This window comes from Delphinapterus leucas, chromosome 12 (assembly GCF_059928025.1).
Source record: "Delphinapterus leucas isolate spDelLeu-1000000601 "Yukka" chromosome 12, BTC_Dleu_Yukka2, whole genome shotgun sequence".
NCBI lineage: Eukaryota > Metazoa > Chordata > Mammalia > Artiodactyla > Monodontidae > Delphinapterus > Delphinapterus leucas.
Window position 1 is genome coordinate 7595627 of NC_143140.1, and position 20964 is coordinate 7616590.

General features: G+C 36.7%; 1 protein-coding gene across 10 annotated transcripts in view; it reads left to right on the forward strand.

Moving 5' to 3' along the window:
* PHF3 (PHD finger protein 3) overlaps positions 1-20964 on the forward strand; it is a 103824-nt gene that overhangs the window by 50722 nt on the left and 32138 nt on the right. For 6 of the 10 annotated variants that reach the window (XM_022565525.3, XM_022565526.2, XM_022565523.3 and 3 more), the window contains 4 exons: positions 2437-2598; positions 10492-12244; positions 17848-18157; positions 20724-20907. In XM_022565525.3, the coding sequence (XP_022421233.2) occupies positions 2437-2598; positions 10492-12244; positions 17848-18157; positions 20724-20907 (2409 nt within the window). Of the gene's footprint in view, positions 1-1349; positions 1541-2436; positions 2599-10491; positions 12245-17847; positions 18158-20723; positions 20908-20964 lie in introns of those variants that run through there. The other 4 variants (XM_022565529.3, XM_022565524.3, XM_022565527.2 and 1 more) reach the window with 3 other exon arrangements.

The window sequence follows — 20964 nt, forward strand, 5'->3', positions numbered from 1 at the left end:
CTTAGGACAGTTTTACTGAGGGGAGGGGGAATGGGTGGAATCAGTGTTTATTTTCTATTTGTTAACCTTGAGATACCTGGTAGACAACCTAGTGGACAGGTCAAATTACACTCTTCCAGAGGTCCAGTGTGAGCTTGGGGCTGCGGAAGGTAACTTTGGGGAGTCACGCTTGTATAGATTGACTGGGTGGGATCATTTAGGGAGGGTGGAGTGCGTATAAAGGGTAGGTGGGAGTACTGAGCCCTCAGGTCCTGTCCTGTGTGATCGCTGCAGGAAGAGCTCCATAAAGGGTGTTGAGCAGAAGTAGCTTGTGAGGGAGGAGCGTGTGATTTCAGAGGTTAAGTGAGGAGAAGGGATTCAGGAAGGGGTGAGGGGTCAGCTGTGTCAGCTGCTGCCAGGAAGTGGAATAAGATAAAATCTAATAATTGACCTTTGGATTTGGCTTTGCTGAATCCTGTTGATTCTGCTTTGCAATATAGCCCTAAAATTCGTAACACACCTTTTTACTCCCTGCCAACGAACACTGTCAATCAGATTTTAATTACCTTTCTCCTGGACTGTTTTTTGAATTATTTCTCTCCTGATTACAATACAAAACTCATGTTTATTGTAGAAAATGTGGAAAACACAGAGACAGTATAACAGTGATTTAAAAAACCCCAGTTCTCTACCCCACCTAACCGCTAGATGGTCATTGATAACACAGTGGTGCCTTTCCCCATCCGTTTCTGTCTCTGCATACTTGTAATGCATATAATGCATGACTTCCGCTTTTTAAAATGAGCGTGGTGGAACTGTTAATCTAATGTTAAAAATTCTTTGAGAATGTGTGTGAATGTGTGGCAGCATAAGTATTCCATCATGGTGGAGTAGCCAGCTAACCGAACTCCCCACCTGTTTCCCCTAATTATATCTTAAATGAGTCCTGATCAATTTTCCTAAGATACATTCTTCTTCTCTAAGCTTTTAGTGCCTATAGCGTAGTGATTAAAAGCATGGACTCTGTTTTTGAGTGTAATTCCATGCATATAGCAGGAAATGTGCAAGATAGGAAAAAAGAATACTTATCTTTTATAGAATAGCTATTGTTAAAATTTTCATCTGTTTCCTGCTAATCATTTTTGTCTAAATGTACCTATACGACATTTCATTTGTCTGTTACTAACAAGGATCACACTATGTTTTCTAGCCAGAAATTTTTTTTCCATAATTTATTCTCTCGTCTATACTTTATAATATATTGGTCAAAGTGTATAAGCAGTTTTGTGATTGTTGTCAAATTGCTCTTCGAAAAGATTGTACCATTTGAAAGTATATTTATAAAGAATTTTGTTCTCTTTAAATTTTAGGATAGACCACTATCTTGTTGAACTCTTAAATGAAGTTCTACTTGGATACAAAGATGAGGACTAGATAACTTCTTGAGGTTCCTCCTAACCCCTAGGATGAAGATAATAACTAACATTTGTGTAGTGCTCTAAAGTTTACAAAGTGAGTTCTCATACATCATCTCACTTGATCCTCACAACAGCCCTGTGAGGTAGGTAGGACAGGTATTGTTATTCTCATTTAAGAGATAAACTAGAGAGGTTAAGGGACTTAGTCAGGTTTTATTTAAATGTTTTAGCAGAGACTTGAAACCAGGACGTATGATCTAAATAATCACATTCTTTTTACAAGATTTCATACAACTGCACATTTAGAATTGCTGTATGTCAGCTGGTTAAGTGACATCTGTTAGATACAGAAATAAGCCTGTTGATAATATAAATACAGTGTTCCCCAGTCCTTTTCCATGCCCCCTCCCCTGCTGTTAAATGAATGACTCTATCTCTCTTTTGACTAGGGGAAGGTAATTTAATTGTATAGTTCTATTTAAACACCTATTTTCCCTAGCATTTGGGGGAGGGGAAGTTACATTATGTTTTTTATTTCTGTGTGTGTGCGTGTGTGTGTGCTTGCTACAACTTAAGAGTATATCTCCGTTACTCTCACACATGTAGCGTAAAGTCTTCAAGGAATAGATTACAGTTAGAACTAGAATCTTTTGGTTCTAGCATGAACCTAGAATCATAAGCTTTTCAGGGTATTTACTCTTCTTTGTACTACTTTAACCAACTGGGATAATTAAGTATCCAGGTATAGCTGCTTATGTTCACAAAGGTACAGTGAATGATAGGTGACAGTGAGTGATAGTGGAGGTCAATCAAGAAGAATTACAACTGATCTTCTCTTTGACTAGCTGCCTCGTACGGTAGAAGTTCGTAAAACTGAACTGCGTGCTTGGTAGTGGCAGTATCACATTTTAGGAATAGACCTAGATTTTCAGGACTACTTGGTATTACATTAAACTGTTTCACAGTGTTTTCTGTACTGCCTTTAAATACTTAACATCACCAATATTTTCAAAAAATTTTGTTTTGTTTTTCTTTCTAGTTGTTGGTCTTGACGATATTATGGATGAAGGAGTTGTAAAAGAAAGTGGCAATGATACCATTGATGAAGAAGAACTGATTTTACCTAACAGGAATTTGAGGGACAAAGTAGAAGAAAATTCAGTGAGATCACCAAGAAAATCACCTCGTTTAATGGCACAAGGTAATCCTTCCAGAGAGGACTAGCTAGAAAATCAAGTGTAGGGACAGGTGATAGGTTGATGTGATAGGTTGTAAAGTTGCTGAGCAGTGATAGTAGTTTCTTGGTGTTTGCTAATCTGAGCATTTTGATAATCAACTTTGAGATTGTATCAATTTGTTGGTATGATTTTAAAAAATTTTTATTGAAATTACACATTCACATGATTTAAAGAGTTGACTAGTTCTATGAGTTTCCAATACTTGCCATCCTACTACTTATTTCCCTTTCCCCAGAGGAAACTACTATTACCGCTTTCATCTGGTTTTGTTAATTTTTTGGTATTTACTTCCATGTCTCTAAGTAATATATGTATCTTGCTACTGCTTGATTATTCTGATGTATGTGTTCATTGATTTCCCATTCTGGATGGTGAAGTTAGCATTCTTTCCTCCTCTTGTTCCCCCATCACACAAAAGAACACTTTCTCATCTTTCTGATATATAATTTTGTAAGATCAGTAGTAATTACTTACGTTATTGTGACTCAATATGCTGTTAGTGGTGACCCATTTAGTGAATTATAGTCGCTTTTCCTATACAACTTTTTGTCTTTCTGATTTAATAATTGATTTTGTTGTTCATTTGCTTATAGTTTTATGCATTCGCACACACAGTTTTCAGTGTACGTATCAGTAATTCCACCCCAGCTACTCTGCCAGTTGTCTGAATCTTTCTTAAAGATATTTGTGCATGTCAGGTGTTCTGTCATTTTCATCTTATTGAGGAAGTGTCTCTGGGGCCCTTCTGATCTGCTTCTGTGTGCACTGTTGTGTTAGTTCTGTATAAGTCAGATGCATAGCTGTTGTCCAGAGAGCTCTTTACTATTCTTCTGAGGATTGTGTTCTGTATTGCAGTTTCTGTTTACTTTTCTTTGAAGTAGCTCCTTCGTTTGGTGACATACCTCTTCTAGTACTTTTGTGAGAAAAAGGAATATGGATATATATTTTTGAAACCTTGTATGTTTGCAAATGTATTTAATATGGTCTCACATTGGAATTATGGTCTGATTGAACATAGAATTCAAGGTTGGAAATTGTTTTTCCTCAGAAATTTGAAAGTGATGCTCCATTTTCAGTTCTGGGAAAATCTCTTGAATTATTTCATTGATTATTTTCCTCTTTATTTTGTCAACTCTTGCTTCCTGGAACTCCTGTTATTCAAGTATTAGATAGCAGGGACTGGCACTTCCATTTTCTTCATCTTTCCACCTCTGTGTTCTTCCTCTACTTGTTGAAATTTTCTCATGTTTATCCTTCAACTTTTTCATCAAATTCTGAATGTTCTTTTTTTGTTCTGGGAATAGTCCTTTTTGTAGCATTTTGGTCTTGTTTCATGCATGCAGTATCTTATGTTGTCTTTCATAAGATACGGTGTTTTAAAGGTTTTTTTAGTCTTTTTTTTCTTTTTTTGGTTCTATCTTTCATGTTCAGGGACTTTGCTAAATGTCTGATCATTGATAGCTTGCTCAGTGTTTAGCGTTTTGTCAACTATGAGCATCACTGTATGGTAATCTGGCTGTATTACTTTTTGGAGGAATTCCTGTTGTTAGACTTTAGGCTTGTTAGATTGTTAGCATATCATGGGAGCCCTTGAGGGAAGCTGATGGGGGCATCTCATCTTTCAGTATATACAAATACACATAATCTTACAGATTTCAGGGTACTTTACTGCTGCTCTTATCTATTCTGGATGTTCCTTAGTCTAGAAACTCTGTTTTTACACTCCCCAAAGAGTAAGCCTCCAGTCTTCGATTAGAACCAACCTGGGAAGGGCAGTTGCCCAACGGATGGAGTAGTGGAGAGGGAGCTCGGGGTCTCACTGCTTTTTAAACAGCTTTCGACTCATCCTGATTTTAATTGCCTGCCTTCCTCCCTACTTTAGAATTATCTGGGATCACCAGTTCCTAAGCCTGTTGAGGTGTTAATGGTATTGGTTCCGCCAGCAGTGCCAGATGACTGTTTATCTTTTTATGGATGTCCTGCATCAGTTACTTCTTGATCATCTTTTGTTTGGCTTCCAAAATTGTCAGTGTTTTCTCTTCTCCTGCCCTTTCTTTCCTTTATTTTACTTTTTAAATTAAAAAAAAAAATTAATGTCTTTATTGGAGTATAATTGCTTTACAATGGTGTGTTAGTTTCTGCTGTATAACAAAGTGAATCAGCTATACATATACATATGTCCTCCCTTTTGTGTCTCCTTCCCACCCTCCCTATCCCAGCCCTCCAGGTGGTCACAAAGAACCGAGCTGATCTCCCTGTGCTATGTGGCGGCTTCCCACTAGCTACCTATGTTGCATTTGGTAGTGTATATAAGTTCATGCCACTCTCTCAGTTCCTCACAGCTTACCCTTCCCCCTCCCCATGTCCTCAAGGCCGTTCTCTACGTCTGCGTTTTTATTCCTGCCCTGAATCTAGGTTCTTCATTTTTTTCTTTTTTTTTTTAGATTCCATATATATGTGTTAGCATACAGTATTTGTTTTTCTCTTTCTGACTCACTTCACTCTGTATGACAAATTCTAGATCCATCCACCTCACTACAACTAACCCAATTTCGTTTCTTTTTATGGCTGAGTAATATTCCAGCTTCTTTATCTATTCACCTGTCGATGAACATTTAGGTTGCTTCCATGTCCTGGCTATTGTAAATAATGCTGCAGTGAACATTGTGGTACGTGGCTGTTTTTGAATTATGGTTTTCTCAGGGTATATACTTAGTAGTGGGGTTGCTGGGTCGTATGGTAGTTCTATTTTTAGTTTTTTAAGGAACCTCCATACTGTTCTCCATAGTGGCTGTATCAATTTACATTCCCACCAACAGTGCAAGAGGGTTCCCTTTTCTCCACACCCTCTTCAGCATTTATTGTAGATGTTTTGATGATGGCCATTCTGACTGGTGTGAGGTGATACCTCATTGTAGTTTTGATTTGCATTCCTGTAATGATTAGTGATGTTGAGCATTCTTTCATGTGTCTGTTGGCAGTCTGTATATCTTCTTTGAAGAAATGTCTGTTTAGGTCTTCTGCCCATTTTTGGATTGGGTTGTTTGTTTATTTGATATTGAGCTGCATGAGTTGCTTGTGAATTTTGGAGATTAATCCTTTGTCAGTTGCTTCATTTGCTAATATTTTCTCCTATTCTGAGGGTTGTCTTTTTGTCTTGTTTATGGTTTCCTTTGCTGTGCAAAAGCTTTTAAGTTTCATTAGGTCCCATTTGTTTATTTTTGTTTTTATTTCCATTTCTCTAGGAGGTGGGTCACAAAGGATCTTGCTGTTATTTATGTCACAGAGCGTTCTGCCTACATTTTGCTCTAAGAGTTTTATAGTGCCTGGCCTTACATTTAGGTCTTTAATCCACTTTGAGTTTATTTTTGTGTATGGTGTTAGGGAGTGTTCTAATTTCATTCTTTTACATGTAGCTGTTCAGTTTTCCCAGCACCACTTATTGAAGAGGCTGTCTTTTCTCTGCTGTATATTCTTGCTTCCTTTATCAAGGATAAGGTGACCATATGTGCATGGGTTTATCTCTGGGTTTTCCATCCTGTTCCATTGATCTGTATTTCTGTTTTTGTGCCAGTACCGTTCTGTCTTGATTACTGTGCCTTTTTAGTATAGTCTGAAGTCGGGGAGGCTGGTTCCTCCAGCTCTGTTTTTCTTTCTCAAGATTGCTTTGGCTATTTGGGGTCTTTTGTGTTTCCATACAAACTGAAATTTTTTGTTCTAGTTCTGTGGAAAATGCCATTGGTAGTTTGATAGGGATTGCGTTGAATCTGTAGATTGCTTTGGGTAGTAGAGTCATTTTCACAATGTTGAATCTTCCAGTCCAAGAACATGGTATATCTCTCTATCTGTTTGTTATCATCTTTAATTTCTTTCATCAGTGCCTTATAGTTTTCGGCATACAGGTCTTTTGTCTCCTTAGGTAGGTTTATTCCTAGGTATTTTATTCCTTTTGTTGCAGTGGTAAATGGGAGTGTTTCCTTAACTTCTCTTTCAGATTTCTCATCTTTAGTGTATAGGAACGCAAGAGATTTCTGTGCATTCGTTTTGTATCCTGATACTTTACGAAATTCATTGATTAGTAGTTTTCTGGTAGCATCTTTGGGATACTTTATGTATACTATCATGTCATCTGCAAACAGTGACAGTTTTACATCTTATTTTTCGATTTGGATTCCTTTAATTTCTTTTTCTTCTCTCATTGGTGTGGCTGAAGCTTCCAAAACTATGTTGAACGATAGTGGTGAGAGTGGGCAACCTTGTCTTGTTCCTGATCTTAGCGGAAATGGTTTCAGTTTTTCACCATTGAGAACGACGTTGGCTGTGGGTTTGTCATATATGGCCTTTATTATGTTGAGGTAAGTTCCCTCTATGCCTACTTTCTGGAGGGTGTTAATCATAAATCGGTGTTGAATTTTGTTGAACGCTCTTTCTGCATCTATTGAGATGATCATATGGTTTTTATTCTTCAGTTTGTTAATATGGTGTATCACATTGATTGATTTAGGTATATTGAAGAATCCTTGCATTCCTGGGATAAACCCCACTTGATCCTGGGGTCTGATCCTCTTAACGTGGCTGTTTCCTCTTCATTTGTTTGGTCTGGTTGTTTTTTTCCTTGCTCCTTCGTCTGCAATGGGTTTCTCTGTCTTCTCATTTTGCTTAACTTACTGTGTTTGGGGTCTTGTTTTCACTGGCTGCAGGTTCGTCGTTCCCGTTGTTTTTGGTGTCTGTTCCCAGTGGCTAAGGTTGGTTCAGTGGGTTGTGTAGGCTTCCTGGTGGAGGGTACCCGTGCCTGTGTTCTGGTGGATGAGGCTAGATCTTGTCTTTCTGTTGGACAGGACCACGTCTGGTGGTGTGTTTTGGGGTGCCTGTGAACTTCATATGATTTTAGGCAGCCTCTCTGCTAATGGGTGGGGTTGTGTTCCTGTCTTGCTAGTTGTTTGGCGTAGGGTGTCCAGCACTGCAGCTTGCTGGTCGTTGAGTGGAGCTGGGTTTTAACGTTGAGATGGAGATCTCTGGGAGAGCTTTCGCCGTTTGATATTACATGGAGCCGGGAGGTCTCTGGTGGACCAGTGTTCTGAACTTGGCTCTCCCACCTTAGAGGCACAGGCCTGACACCCGACTGGAGCACCGAGATCCTGTCAGCCACACGGCAAAAAAATGAACGGCAGTTACACTGAAAGGTGCCTTATTAATAGCAAGAATGGAAGCCGGAAAACAGTTGATTGTCATTTGTCACGTGCTGAGGGAAAATAACTGTCACAGTAGAAACTAATGTCCCCCAAACTTTCAGATAAGTGGTTTATTACCGAGGATATTAAAGCACAGGAACCAACAGCCAGATGAAGAGATTCATAGGGTGAGGTCAAGAACAAAGAAACTTCAGTCCAGCAAGCACTGTGGCGCGTGGAGGCGTTCTACTTCACCATTCAGAAGCTCTCTGAAACCCCTCCTTTTAGATTTTAATGGTGCCTTCACTACAGAGGCATGGTTCGTTAAATTCTTAGGGCATTGGTCCTTTCTTTCCTTTTAGGTTCATAGCTTTTGCATAGCTCTAACGTGCGGTTTTGAGAAGTGGATTATTAGCTCAGATGCATATGTTTACTTCATCATCTTTTCCTCAGTTTTTTAAAAAATCGGTTATTTGGTATATATTTGTGACTTTGAGAAGCAAAAAGAGCAGAATGAACATTATAGACAAATAATGGTAATGTTTGGCCTATACCGCCCGGCTTCAAACTAAGGCAGTTTATAGTTAGAGGAGAAAGAGTTACTTTATCCTTTGTCAGTTAATCAGTTACTATTGGAAAACAATTTTTTATCTGAATACCTTCACAGTTGAATGTGCTATTCATTTATCAACCACTTACGTAATGGGTGTTAAAAGTTCTTCATTTATTTTATTTCAGGGCATATAAATATAGTAGAGCTATAAATTATTACAGGCTGTCTTCAGAGCTTTAAAAATTATCTAAATATTAATAACAAACCATTAAAATTTTATTTTAAAATGTTATATATCTGAGCATGAGTGGTTCATAATCCACTAAGTAAGTTTTTTTTTTTTTTTTCGGTACGCAGGCCTCTCACTGTTGTGGCCTCTCCCGTCACGGAGCACAGGCTCCAGACGCGCAGGCTCGGCGGCCATGGCTCACGGGCCCAGCCGCTCCGCGGCATAAACCCGCGTCCCCTTCATCGGCAGGTGGACAAACTCTCAACCACTGCGCCACCAGGGAAGAGCCCCCCTTTTTTTAAAAAAAAAAATTATTTTTTATTTTTGGCTGCATTGGGTCTTCATTGCTGCATATGGGCTTTCTCTAGTTGTGGCAAGCAGGGGCTACTCTTCATTGCGGTGTGAGGGCTTCTCATCACAGTGTCTTGTTGCGGAACACGGGTTCTAGGAGCGCAGGCTTCAGTAGTTGCAGCACACAGGCTCAGTAGTTGTGGCTCGTGGGCTCTAGAGTGCAGGCTCAGTAGTTGTGGCGCACGGGCTTAGTTGCTCCGTGGCATGTGGGATCTTCCCGGACCAGGGCTCGAACCTGTGTCCCCTGCATTGGCAGGCAGATTCTTAACCCCTGCGCCACCAGGGAAGCCCCCACTAAGTAAGTTTTTGAAGTTGTTGGGTACTTACCTGATGACCAAATATTGTGCCAAGTCCTGGGGAATTAGAAAGGGTCTCCAAGATAGGATAACCGTATAATTTATTGTCCAAATGGGGACACTTTTGAGTGTCATGACTACAAGCATCAACTAGGACTGTTAAAGACAAATGAGGAGGACCTGTGACACCTTCTGTAAGAGTTTCACAGGTTCAGTGATACGTGACAAATTAGGAAAATGTTCTAAATACTGGTGCATAGTAGCATTTTGCATTAAAAAGGAAGGAGACTTTTTAAAAATTTGTGATGTTCAGTTTTCATACAGAGTTGATTCAGAGGTATTGGATATGCATAGGCTTGGATATAGCTTCTTATTTTGTATTTCAGTTTTGGGGTTGTTTTTTAACTTAGTGAATTATTATTATTTTTTTTTCTTAGTGAATTATTTAGCTTTCTTTCCAATTTCTTTTCACTTTGTGTTTCTTTTTCCCTTGGAGGATGTATCCAGATAAGGAAAGGAGGAAAGTCTCAGTTAGTGGATTCTTTGTTAGGAGCATTGTTACAAGTGGGAAGCTTTATTAAATTATTTTCATACTTTCAGCATTTTCACTTATGATACATTTTCTTGGTTTAAATCTCTTTAATTATAATTTCTCTTTTTGTTGATCTGTGTCTAGTACTCTAGTGTATATTTCATTTCTTAAAATATTCAAGCTATTCAAGGAATAGCTTGAATGCTAAAATGGAGATATAAGGGAAGCACATTCATAAAGACATTAGAGTTCTTTTGAGGCTGTGCTTTGAAACTCACACAGATCCTGTTTGTGATAGGTGGTTTAGTTCAGATTTTATTGGCACCTGAATTTGTTTGGTTTTATATACTTAAAGGTATTTAATGTTTACAACTGTATGACAGCCTTGCTTTAAGATGGGTAGTAATACCAAGGAACCTCATTGATTTTACCCCCAGCTTACTTGCATAGAAAAGAAGCTTGATGAAAATATTTCTTATTGTAAAGTATAATATCAGTCTGAATTTTATACAGGTTATTTTCTGCCCCAGAATTATAGAACTTTGATAAGTGTATAAAAAATGTAACCATCATCATGAGTAGATGTCAGTACATTTTCTTTGAAATGGGAAAATAAATTTTATAGCTCAGAATAAAGAAGTGATGTATTCTAAATTGCGTTGAAATAAAAACACATGGCAAAATAACTAAGTTTTTTTTTATTTATTTTTTTCCCTTGTGATAGAACAAATAAGAAGTTTGCGACAAAGCACTATTGCCAAGCGTTCAAATGCAGCACCTTTAAATAGCACAAAAAAGGCATCAGGGAAGACTGTGTCCGCCCCTAAAGCAGGGGTGAAACAACAAGAAAGGTGTCAGATGAAAGAAGAAATTGGTACGTCGCCGAAACCCGAGCACCAGAAAGAGAGCAGGAGGGGCCGCCAACACAGTGGACAGATCGAAGCAGCCGTTGCATCTTGTCTGGAAATGAAGGGTGAAGCTGGGTTGGATTCTGAGCAGAAGTGTAATAATCAGGGAGAAGAAAATGTGCCATCTCATGAGTTAAACTGTCCACTCCTTTCAGAGACTTGTGTTAGTATTGAAGAAAAGAAAAATGAAACTCTGATGGAGTGTAAAGCCAAGACTGTTAGCCCATTGTTTACGTTTTCAGGTAAAGAAGAACATGAACGGAACGATTCCATTTCAGGTAAAGTGGATGGGACTGTTGTTGAAGAAATGAAGGTAGAAGGAGAAGTTGAACAAGAATCAAAGGAGACAATGAAATTACCCCACGAAGATGACAGTGTCAGTGAGGAACCCGTATCTTCCGTTGCTTTCTCTGGCAATGCTGCTTGTACAAACCCAAATGAGAAAGAAAAGAACCTTGTCAGTTTGTCTGGCTCTGTGGATGAAGTAAATGAATGTAGTTTGGAATCGAAAGATAGCGTGGAAGTTGCTGATAAAGCTGAGAACTCCCTTCAGAGAAGTGAAATGGAAATGGCTTACTGTAAAGACACAGAGTCTAATGATAAGCAGTTGGAGGGCACCAGATTTAATAAATCAAACTTAGAGGTGGTTAATACTAGTGCTTTTGAACCAGAAAGTAATATTTTAGAAAATGCTATTTGTGATGCACCTGACCAAAATTCAAAACAGTTGAATATTGTTGAAAGTATTAAAATGGAGTCTCATGAAACAGCAAACCTTCAAGATGACAGAGACAGCCAGTCAAATAGTGTTTCTTGCTTAGAGTCAAAAAACATAAAGCCCAAACATACAAAACCTGTAATTCATTCTAAGCAAACCATGACCACAGATACTCGGAAAAAAGTTGTTGGAGCAAAGCATGAATTAATGCATAACGTAACTAAAGTTAATGTCAAAAGTGTGAAGCGAAATGCTGATGAATCAGAATCTAAGCAAAATTTTCATAGGCCAGTCAAAGTGAGAAAGAAACAAGTTGATAAGGATTCAAAGATTCAGAGTTGCAATTCTGGGGTTAAATCTGTGAAAAATCAGGCTCATTCTGTATTCAGAAAGATATCACAAGATCAAAATTTAGTACAGATTTCCAAACCCTTAACTCATTCTTTGAGTGAAAAGCCTCACGGTCACCCTGGTTGCTCAAAAGAACCTCATCATCCTGCACAAACTGGACATTTGTTGCATTCCAGCCAGAAACAGTGCCATAAGCCCCAGCAGCCGGCTCCAGCAGTGAGAACCAATAGTCATGTGAAGGAAGAGCTTGAGCACACAGGTAGTGTAGAACATTTTAAGGAAGAGGATAAATTGAAATTAAAAAAACCTGAGAAGAACCTACAACCCCGTCAAAGAAGAAGCAGCAAAAGTTTTTCTTTGGATGAGCCACCGTTGTTCATTCCAGATAATATAGCTACTGTAAAACGGGAAGGCTCAGATCATAGCTCTTCATTTGAAAGCAAATATATCTGGACTCCCAGCAAGCAGTGTGGGTTTTGCAAAAAACCACATGGCAACAGGTGTGTGTGTGTGTGTGTGTGTATGTATATGTGATATGTACATTAAAGAGAAATTGCATTTTTTTTAGGGTGGGATTAGTGTGAGAACTTTTTATAGAAAGAGATTATTTAACATACAAAGACTTTTGCACAAACAGAAACCCCTCATCAATCCTGGATATATTATAGTAAGATGGAGCCACTGAATTTACAAATATGCCACCCTAGAAACTTTAAAACACATAGTCTGACCAAAAGCTGGTATATATGGAAATGTTTTATCATTGTGACCAGTTAGTGTAATTTAGTCATTGCATCTTAAAAAAAAAATCAGAAAATTGTTATAGTGCTTTGGGTCTGGAGGTTATATATTATTTTGTTTGGCTTGAGAAGAACTGGTAATAAATTGTGAAGGGCATAATGGAAATTCTACATATACTTTCAAATGAAGCACACTTACTATGACTTAATACCACTACTTCATAACTATCAAACTTGACCTTAGAATGAAATTCGGTAGCTAAAACAACTGTTAAATGGCGCAAGGGAATTTTGTATGTAACATGGAATGGAGTGATTTGGGTTTCTTGTGAATTCTAATGTTTTAGGAAGTGATTTTATAGCACTGCCGTTGTCATTCTTTCCTTAGGATTTAGTATTCTATAGTTTTATGACACTGCCACCCTCCCCGCCCATGTATTTTTTATTTGCTAGCTTTTTGAGAAAAAGAGAACAAGAGGTGAAGTGGAGTTTCCAGCTACAAGATTATCCTGTTCAAGTTTTGAGATTGCTGTTGGAACTTCTATCAACATTGATATGATGAAAGAACATTGTAACTTGCACATTGTAATATTATCTTTACTCATGAAAGTAAACGTTAGAACGATTTCCCAGCACAATTAGATTACAGGAAAATGAAACTCCTTAGGGAGGGACAGTTTAGTGCAGTGCAGTGTAACACATTATTTTGGTATGGAGGGTGTGGTTGGGAGTTCTTGGGTCTATTCTGTAAAAAATAACTTTTATGTCAAGGGGTTTTTTCATTTGTGATTCAGCCCATAGCCTGTTTTTAGTGTCAGTGGTTACTTTATAACAGCATGTTCCAGTTTTTAAAACTTGTGACTTGTTTGAATATAGTGCTACATTTGCCCTCACTTTTGTGCTGTTTATTATGCTTTTTTGTTTAAAACACCTTATTCAATTATTCTCAAGTGGGCCTAAGAGAATTAAGGGCTGGATGGTCCTTGTAAGTGCTCTTTTAAGTTAGCCCTTTTTTCTTTGCCAGCATCTTCTAAAAACCATCATACTGACATGTTGTCAGAGTATGAAATAGGAGCCTTAAACTGAATGAGTTTCTGAAATGAAACTTTGGCCTAGAGTTGGAAGACATGTTATAATGTAACCTTTTTGGAGATAAACTTCTGTTATGATGACGTGGTCCTCAGGAGTTTGCCCAGGCTTTTGAATGATGACTGTCACTTCACCAATATCAGTTATTTTCCTAAAATGAAGATGGTTAAGTCCGATTGTTTTTTACCTAAGGCTCCCTTTTGGATCTAACCTATAAAACCTAGAGTTTCTTTGCCCCAGGCTGGAAAATGACATAGAATATTAGATGTGTAGGGATTTTGAGTTTACCCTATGTAATCGACATGAATAATATGTAATAATACTGGAAACTATCAATTTTGGAAGCAGCATTTCACATTCAATTTTGTGAATAAAGAAGCCTAAGTAATTGATTGTTTTTTTCTTTACATATTAACTAGCCTTCACTACTTCTTTGATGCACTCTGCTTGTATATATTGAGGTTACTCAAAAAATGCACCTGTCACGCAGCATGTAGTTTTCCTAGTTTAATCCATGTGTGAGAATATGAATTTATTAGGAAGGACATATGTGGAAGTAACTTTCATCCATATCTTTGATCTCATGCGCCAGCTACATTCATTGAAAGCTATTTCTTAATACATTTTTTTAGCACTTGTGACAAATTTACTTCTGTAAAGATGATTTTATAACTCTTCAGCATTTTACATGTGTTGCAACTGAGGTTAGCTTCCTGTATGTGCTTCCAGTTGGAAATTATATTTTTAAATACGGATTCATTCATGGCATGGCCAAATGTAATATTCGACCATAAGCAACTTCTGTATGTATCCTAAAGACAGTAGGCATTGACTGCCTCACAGTTTACACTTCGTGCTGTTGTTTTGGCTTCCATTTATTTTCCTGATTCAGCCTTGTAGCTAAGGTATATTCATTACTTTAAAAGCCATACTATTTAATACTTTTTAAAAAACTTATCTTTCAACGTCTTTTAAACATAAGCCAGTTTTGGAAGGAAGAAGTCTTAGTCTTTTCATAATACCTACCTTGTACCTACCTTGTAGTTTCTAGTATTTCCCTGCCTCTCCAGATGACATTTGTATCTTCAGTTTGTATTACACTTTCTTGCCCAGTTGTAGAAGATTAGTTCATTGGATGAAATTTAGAAACAAAAAAATATCCTTAGCATAATGGAGTCATAGCTTTATACTCAAACAAGAAACCTTTTTCTGAGAAGGAAATTTTCTCTTAGAGAAAGTGATTCTGGTTTTTCTCAGGAGTTTAAGAGTTTGATAGAAAAGTACTTTTCTCTGCAGACTAGACTGTTAGTGACAAAAACAATGATTTAATGTTTATGTGGAATAAAATCATTTTACCATAGAAAAGAGTGAGTACATATACATTCACAGTAATACAGTCTTAGTTGTTACTTAAAGGAACCACTTACCAGAACTTAACGGCTCATCTTGTAACAGCTCCATTGTTAGTGAATTTGTGACATGACTTTTTAAGAACAGGAATTCTCAATGTTGCTTTTGTGGTTTACTTTGAAGAAACTTGAAAATTTTCTAAGGATATATTTTGGTTTGTGCCAAGAAGATTAGAATTAAGATTACATTTTAAATTAGGTTTAAATTATAGTAGGATTTAAAATTTTGTGAATGAATGTATAACAGTAGGAGAACAAAACATAAATATTTCTGACCTTTTCCATTTAACTGATTTCATGCTGACTTGGTCCAGTTAATTCAGAGTTAATCTTTTACCACACATTAATTTTTTTTAGTGAAATATTTAACACCTGGGTTATAGTCTTATCTTTGAGTGATTTTGCCTTTTGGTAATCAGAACTTCAAGGACAGAGCAGAAAATGGGAGGGTAATTATGTTAGCTATTTGATCCATACTCCCTCTCCCTTTTTAAGCCATGAGAAGTAATATGAAAAGGGAAGACAGTGTATCTTCTCTTTTTGTGATAGGCCACTTAATAAAGTTCATAGTACTGGTAATATTTCCTTTTCTGAAATTTTCCAGTTTCACTTTCAAGTGAATCAATTACATTTTCCCCTAGGACATGTAATTATTTTTATCAATGTCATTTTTTGTTTTGATTTCTCAAAATTTTAACTGCATTATTTTTTATATAAAATCTTATTATTAAGATACGTCTGGATGGCACTGTAGTTTTGAGATTTGTTTTTCAGAGCTTCTCAAGTTTGAGGAGACATTTCCATAAATAAACTGGGGGCATGGTGATACAATGAATACATTCCACATCATAAAATGACTCTATCCTGGTTGAATAAAGATTTGAAGTTTCCTAATGGGTTTGTTAGATTTGGATTTGGGGCAAAAGCATAGCCATGGTCATAGTATGTGTCCTATTGAAACTATTCCAGGCTTGCTTTGAAGGAATTATTAATATAGCTGAGATGGGAAATCACATTAGCTTTCCTTCAATAATTCAAAGAAATTCAGCCTAGATAGTTGCTTTCAAGAAATAGGAGTTCTTACAACTTTGCAATCTGAAATAGAAGAACTTTTAAGTATCTGTATTTTTCAGACTTCGTATTTTTCTGTTGGCTGTATGATCTGTATCACTGAAACATGCATGGACCCATCTAAAGTCTCCCAAACCTAGAGAAATCATTTCTGTCTTGCAGACAAATACCACATTGTTGGAAAGTTTTCTCACTAGGGCTCTGAATCCAAAATATTCTGTATTTTTATTTATTTTTACTTAAGGCATGAGGTGTTTTTTTTTTAATGAATTTGTTTTAAGTTTTAAAATGAACCATTGAGGAAATGATGACTTATCTGAAAAAGGTAGCACAGGCATCGCCAGTTAGGGTAAAGAATGGTGAATTGTAGACATGAAGAAGTCAGGTTTCCTTGGTGCACGGCAGTGGTTGATGCACAGTGGAAAGGCACATGAGAGAGGAAGAATAGAGTGGTCTGCAATTGAGGGGGTGGGGTATTTGGCGTGACTTTTTCAAGATATCCTGTAAGGTTTGAAACTCAGCGTTCTGATTCTTACAGTTTCTGCATTAAAACAGGACCACTGGTATATTTAGAGAGGGTTGGCCATATCACCCAGTATATTAATTACCTTTAACATCTTCCTGTTGAACGATAGGTTTTTAAAAGGACTTTGGTCACTGTTGCTGTTGCCACTGTTCTTATCGAAATCAGCACAAAGTCTTTAGATCATTAAAGAGTATACTTAAATTCTCCTAAATCTTTCAAACATACCATGAATTACTAACCTGAGGAAGAAAAAAGGAAAATGTTAAACGTGATTGAGTGAGCTTTGTCATTTTCTTAATAATGGGTTGAAAAGTATGTGAAAAAGGTAATTTCACCCTCAAATTGCTGTTTATATATCTGTTTTGCTATTTTATTCTAAAATAATTCCAGATATTCTTTCTAAGTTAGAAAAACAAACTCTTTAGAGTCATAAATCTGTCCTTGGACTTTTTCATTGGTTAGTGAAATTATTTCTTAGATAAAATGCAGTAAAGGGAAAATATAAGGAGATCGTTTGGAAATTTAAAAAAAAATTCACCCTGAATAGTAATATCTTCATGTTGATATAATTTGGTCATTATTTGGGAAAACAAGTTTATTATCTAAAGTACAAGGTCACGTAGTAAGGAAGCCCATCCTCAGAAGTACATAAAAGATCCTTTAGCTAAATCATTGTGACACTATGAACCAGAATATTTTGAGCTCAAAGAATAGTTATATATATATATATAGTTAAGGTGGTTAATAACAATTTGTGAGGCTCCACTTTGTTAGTTTTGAGTTGCATTTTTGTTGCATCTGGTTTTTCTCTTTGTTATGTAAAATGATTAGTTGGATAAGTGACTCCAGTTTTATGTATGATTTCAAGTCTATGTGGTAAATGTAGTTGTAACTTTGATGGGTTGTCTGTGATCAGATTATCAGTTTATCACCCTTCTCAGTGGAGAAATACTGTTATTCTATACATTGTTATTCTATACAGTATGCTGACAAAGGTCAGTTGCCCTATATTTTTATCCTTATGTGTCCCCCTCCCGGCCCCCCCCCCAGTATTTTCTCACTCAGAGGGGAAATGTTTGACTTCTTAAAAGTTCCGTTTTCATAGAATGTTCTTTGAAAACTCTCTCCATGTTGAACTGATAGAATGGGTAAAGACAGAAAACATGCAAAATACTGGAAAAATATTAAAAATTCAGTTTAGGCTCACTCAGCATTGGTTTTTAAGAAAATGTATCGAATCAAAGTGTTCTTTTTTTTTTTCTCTCCAGGTTTATGGTTGGCTGTGGGAGATGTGATGACTGGTTTCATGGTGATTGTGTTGGGTTAAGTCTTTCTCAAGCACAGCAAATGGGAGAGGAAGACAAAGAATATGTGTGTGTGAAATGTTGTGCCGAAGAAGATAAAAAGACTGAAATAGTAGATCCAGATATTTTGGGAAACCAGGCTAAAGTTGAAGTCCATAGTGAAGATAAAGCAATGGAATATGAAAAGCTTGGGTTATCAAAGCACACTACAACAAATGACAAAACCAAATATATAGATGATACAGTGAAGCACAAGGTCAAAATTTTGAAACGGGTGAGCCTCTCATTAATGCATTATTTTTACTTAAGAACTTCGGGCTGACTGCGAATTTGAAATTTCTCTTTAGATTTCACTGTTGTGTACATTTTCACATTTATTTTTCAGTAAAAATGGGTTTTTACTTAAAATGTTTTGTCAGGCTTGGTGAAACCAGGTAGTGACATCTTCAAAATACGCAGATCTTACTTCTTACAGTCTTTTGTGCTATTTCTAGTCTCTAGTTTGGTACTTGCATTTTCTGTGGTAGAATGTGTGTGAGATTTTGTGGTGGTAGGTATAAATTGTGCTTGCTGAGAAGTTTTTCTAAAAAGCTTTTCAGTCCGTAAATATCTACGAATCCATAAAACCACATTTGGCATTATTATTTTCAAGTGAAGGAGTTCTCTGTAAGGAAAAGTAATCTTAGTTCTTTTGATTTTTGTTCCAGTATTTGCTTGGAACCCGTATCTCATAATGTTTCTCTTAAAATGTGGCCTTTTAAAAAGTTGTCAGTTTTCCCTCATCTTACATTTTCAACTACCTTGTTAAAGTATTTTCTAAATAGAAATTTCAAGATATTAGTCAATTACAGGAGAAATGTACAAAGGACACAGCACTTTACCTGATTAAATTTTATTTTCATTGTCTACGTTTTTATTTCCTGTGATTTTTCTAATCATTGATTTGTTATTCTTATAGGTAGTGCTAGGGAGGAAACACTGAAACAAATATATGTGGATGGTCAAGTATAATATTCCAAAACACAACAAACATAAATTAGGAACCTTGGAAATATTTTAATTCGACCATTCAGATTGAAGAACATAAGCATGTTTTTTCTAAAGCCGTTTCCATTATTTACAAACTCAGTTCTTGAGACACTCCTTATGTGATAAATCTGGATTAAGTTCCAGTTTGCCAAATCCTTGTGCCATCCAGCGTTTCCTGTCTGCCAAGACTTGCTGAGAATCAGATTATGTCCTTCTGATATTTACTATTACTTTTTCTGTTGATTTGATTAGCACCAAAGTAATTGATAATATAGAACTGAGAGCGCCATTGAAAACAGTTTATAGCAAGCCTTTGGAAAGGTTCTGTTAACTTCTAATCATCATTTCTTGGGTACAATTTCTTGGCCATTCAGAAATACAGCTCATTGTTTAGTCATTCAGTTGAGTTATCTCCATCTTGTCTAAAAAGACATTATAAAACATTAACATGGTGAATGTTTTGAGAAACCCCTCTATCCAGTCTCTGTATCAGAAAAGGAACCGAGGTTAGTCTGATATTGTAAATAAATACATGAGCCAAGTGATTACTGCTTTTCTTTTCTTTTCTTTTTGATACTGAACTGTTGAATCTTATTTGACTACTCTGATTTTAGTTGATGGAATCTGCTTTTTAAATATCACTTCTTATCCCTAGATTTTATGTTGAACCATTTATTGAGTTCCTATTGTGTGCCAAGCATGGTACCAGATTTGAGTATGTATGACTGATTGAAAAATGTTCCTGCTCTCAAGTAAGTCTAGTTGGAGAGGTAGAAAATAAACAAGTAAAGTAAAAAATTATAGGATTCCCAGTCTAGAGAAAATCGATTTTTTGTATATACTCTATCTTCTTAAAAACTATGATTATATTTCTATACACAAGTATTCTTCTCACTGGTATGATGTGATTTTTTGTTTTTATAAATTTATTTATTTTATTTACTTTTTGACTGAGTTGGGTCTTCGTTGCTGTGTGCGGGCTTTTCTCTAGTTTGGGCGAGCGGGGGCTACTCTTCATTGCGGTGCGTGGGCTTCTCATTGCGGTGGCTTCTCTTGTTGTGGGGCACAGGCTGTAGGCTCATGGACTCCAGTAGTTGTGGCGCACGGGCTTAGTTGCTCCGCGGCATGTGGGATCTTCCCAGACCAGAGCTCAAACCCGTGTCCCCTGCATGTTGGCAGGCGGATTTTTGACCACTTCCCCACCAGTGAAGACTGGTATGATGTGATTAATTAACTCCCAAGGGTCTCACAATTCTGGTTTCATTTGTAGTTCTTTGTGGGTTATAATTAGGACAAAAATAGTAGGTGTTCTCATGGTTTGTTCTACCTTATAGGAGTTAAAATTGCCAGTAGGTACACTGAGAATTTGATACATTTATAGGTAAATGTGACTTCATTTGTTCTAGAAAGTAGTAAAAAATACAGATAATTGATTTCTCCACAATCCCCCCCCTCTTTTTTTCATATCTGCAGCCGACGAAGAGGACCCTTACTATCTTATACCTAATTTTCTTTCTAATGCCATTATTTCTCAATGTTTTTTAGTTCCCCATTACAGACTGTTATGTGTTCGGCAGAAAATAGGTGCTTAACAAATGGATTTTGGATGAAACGGTGAAGGTCCTTTTTGCAGTTAATTGAGTTTTATATATCTTCAAAAAACAGTTATTGGGCTAAAGAGTGGAATATGTTTGATATCTTAATAGCTTGTCATACTAATTTTTTCAATCCACATGCTCAGGAGGCTTGCTTTGTATTTAAAGATAGTTTAGTAGTTTTCATTCTAATTAATTAAATACTATTTTTCCTAGGAGTCTGGTGAAGGCAAAAACTCATCAGACTGTAGGGATAGTGAAATAAAAAAATGGCAGCTAGCTCCTCTTCGAAAGATGGGACAACCAGTTTTACCTCGGAGATCCTCAGAAGAAAAAAGTGAAAAAATAACAAAAGAGTCTACAGCTGTTACTTGCACAGGAGAAAAAGCTTCAAAACCAGGTAGTAAGAATAATAGAAATTACTATATACTAATGTATTTATATTTTATTTCATATA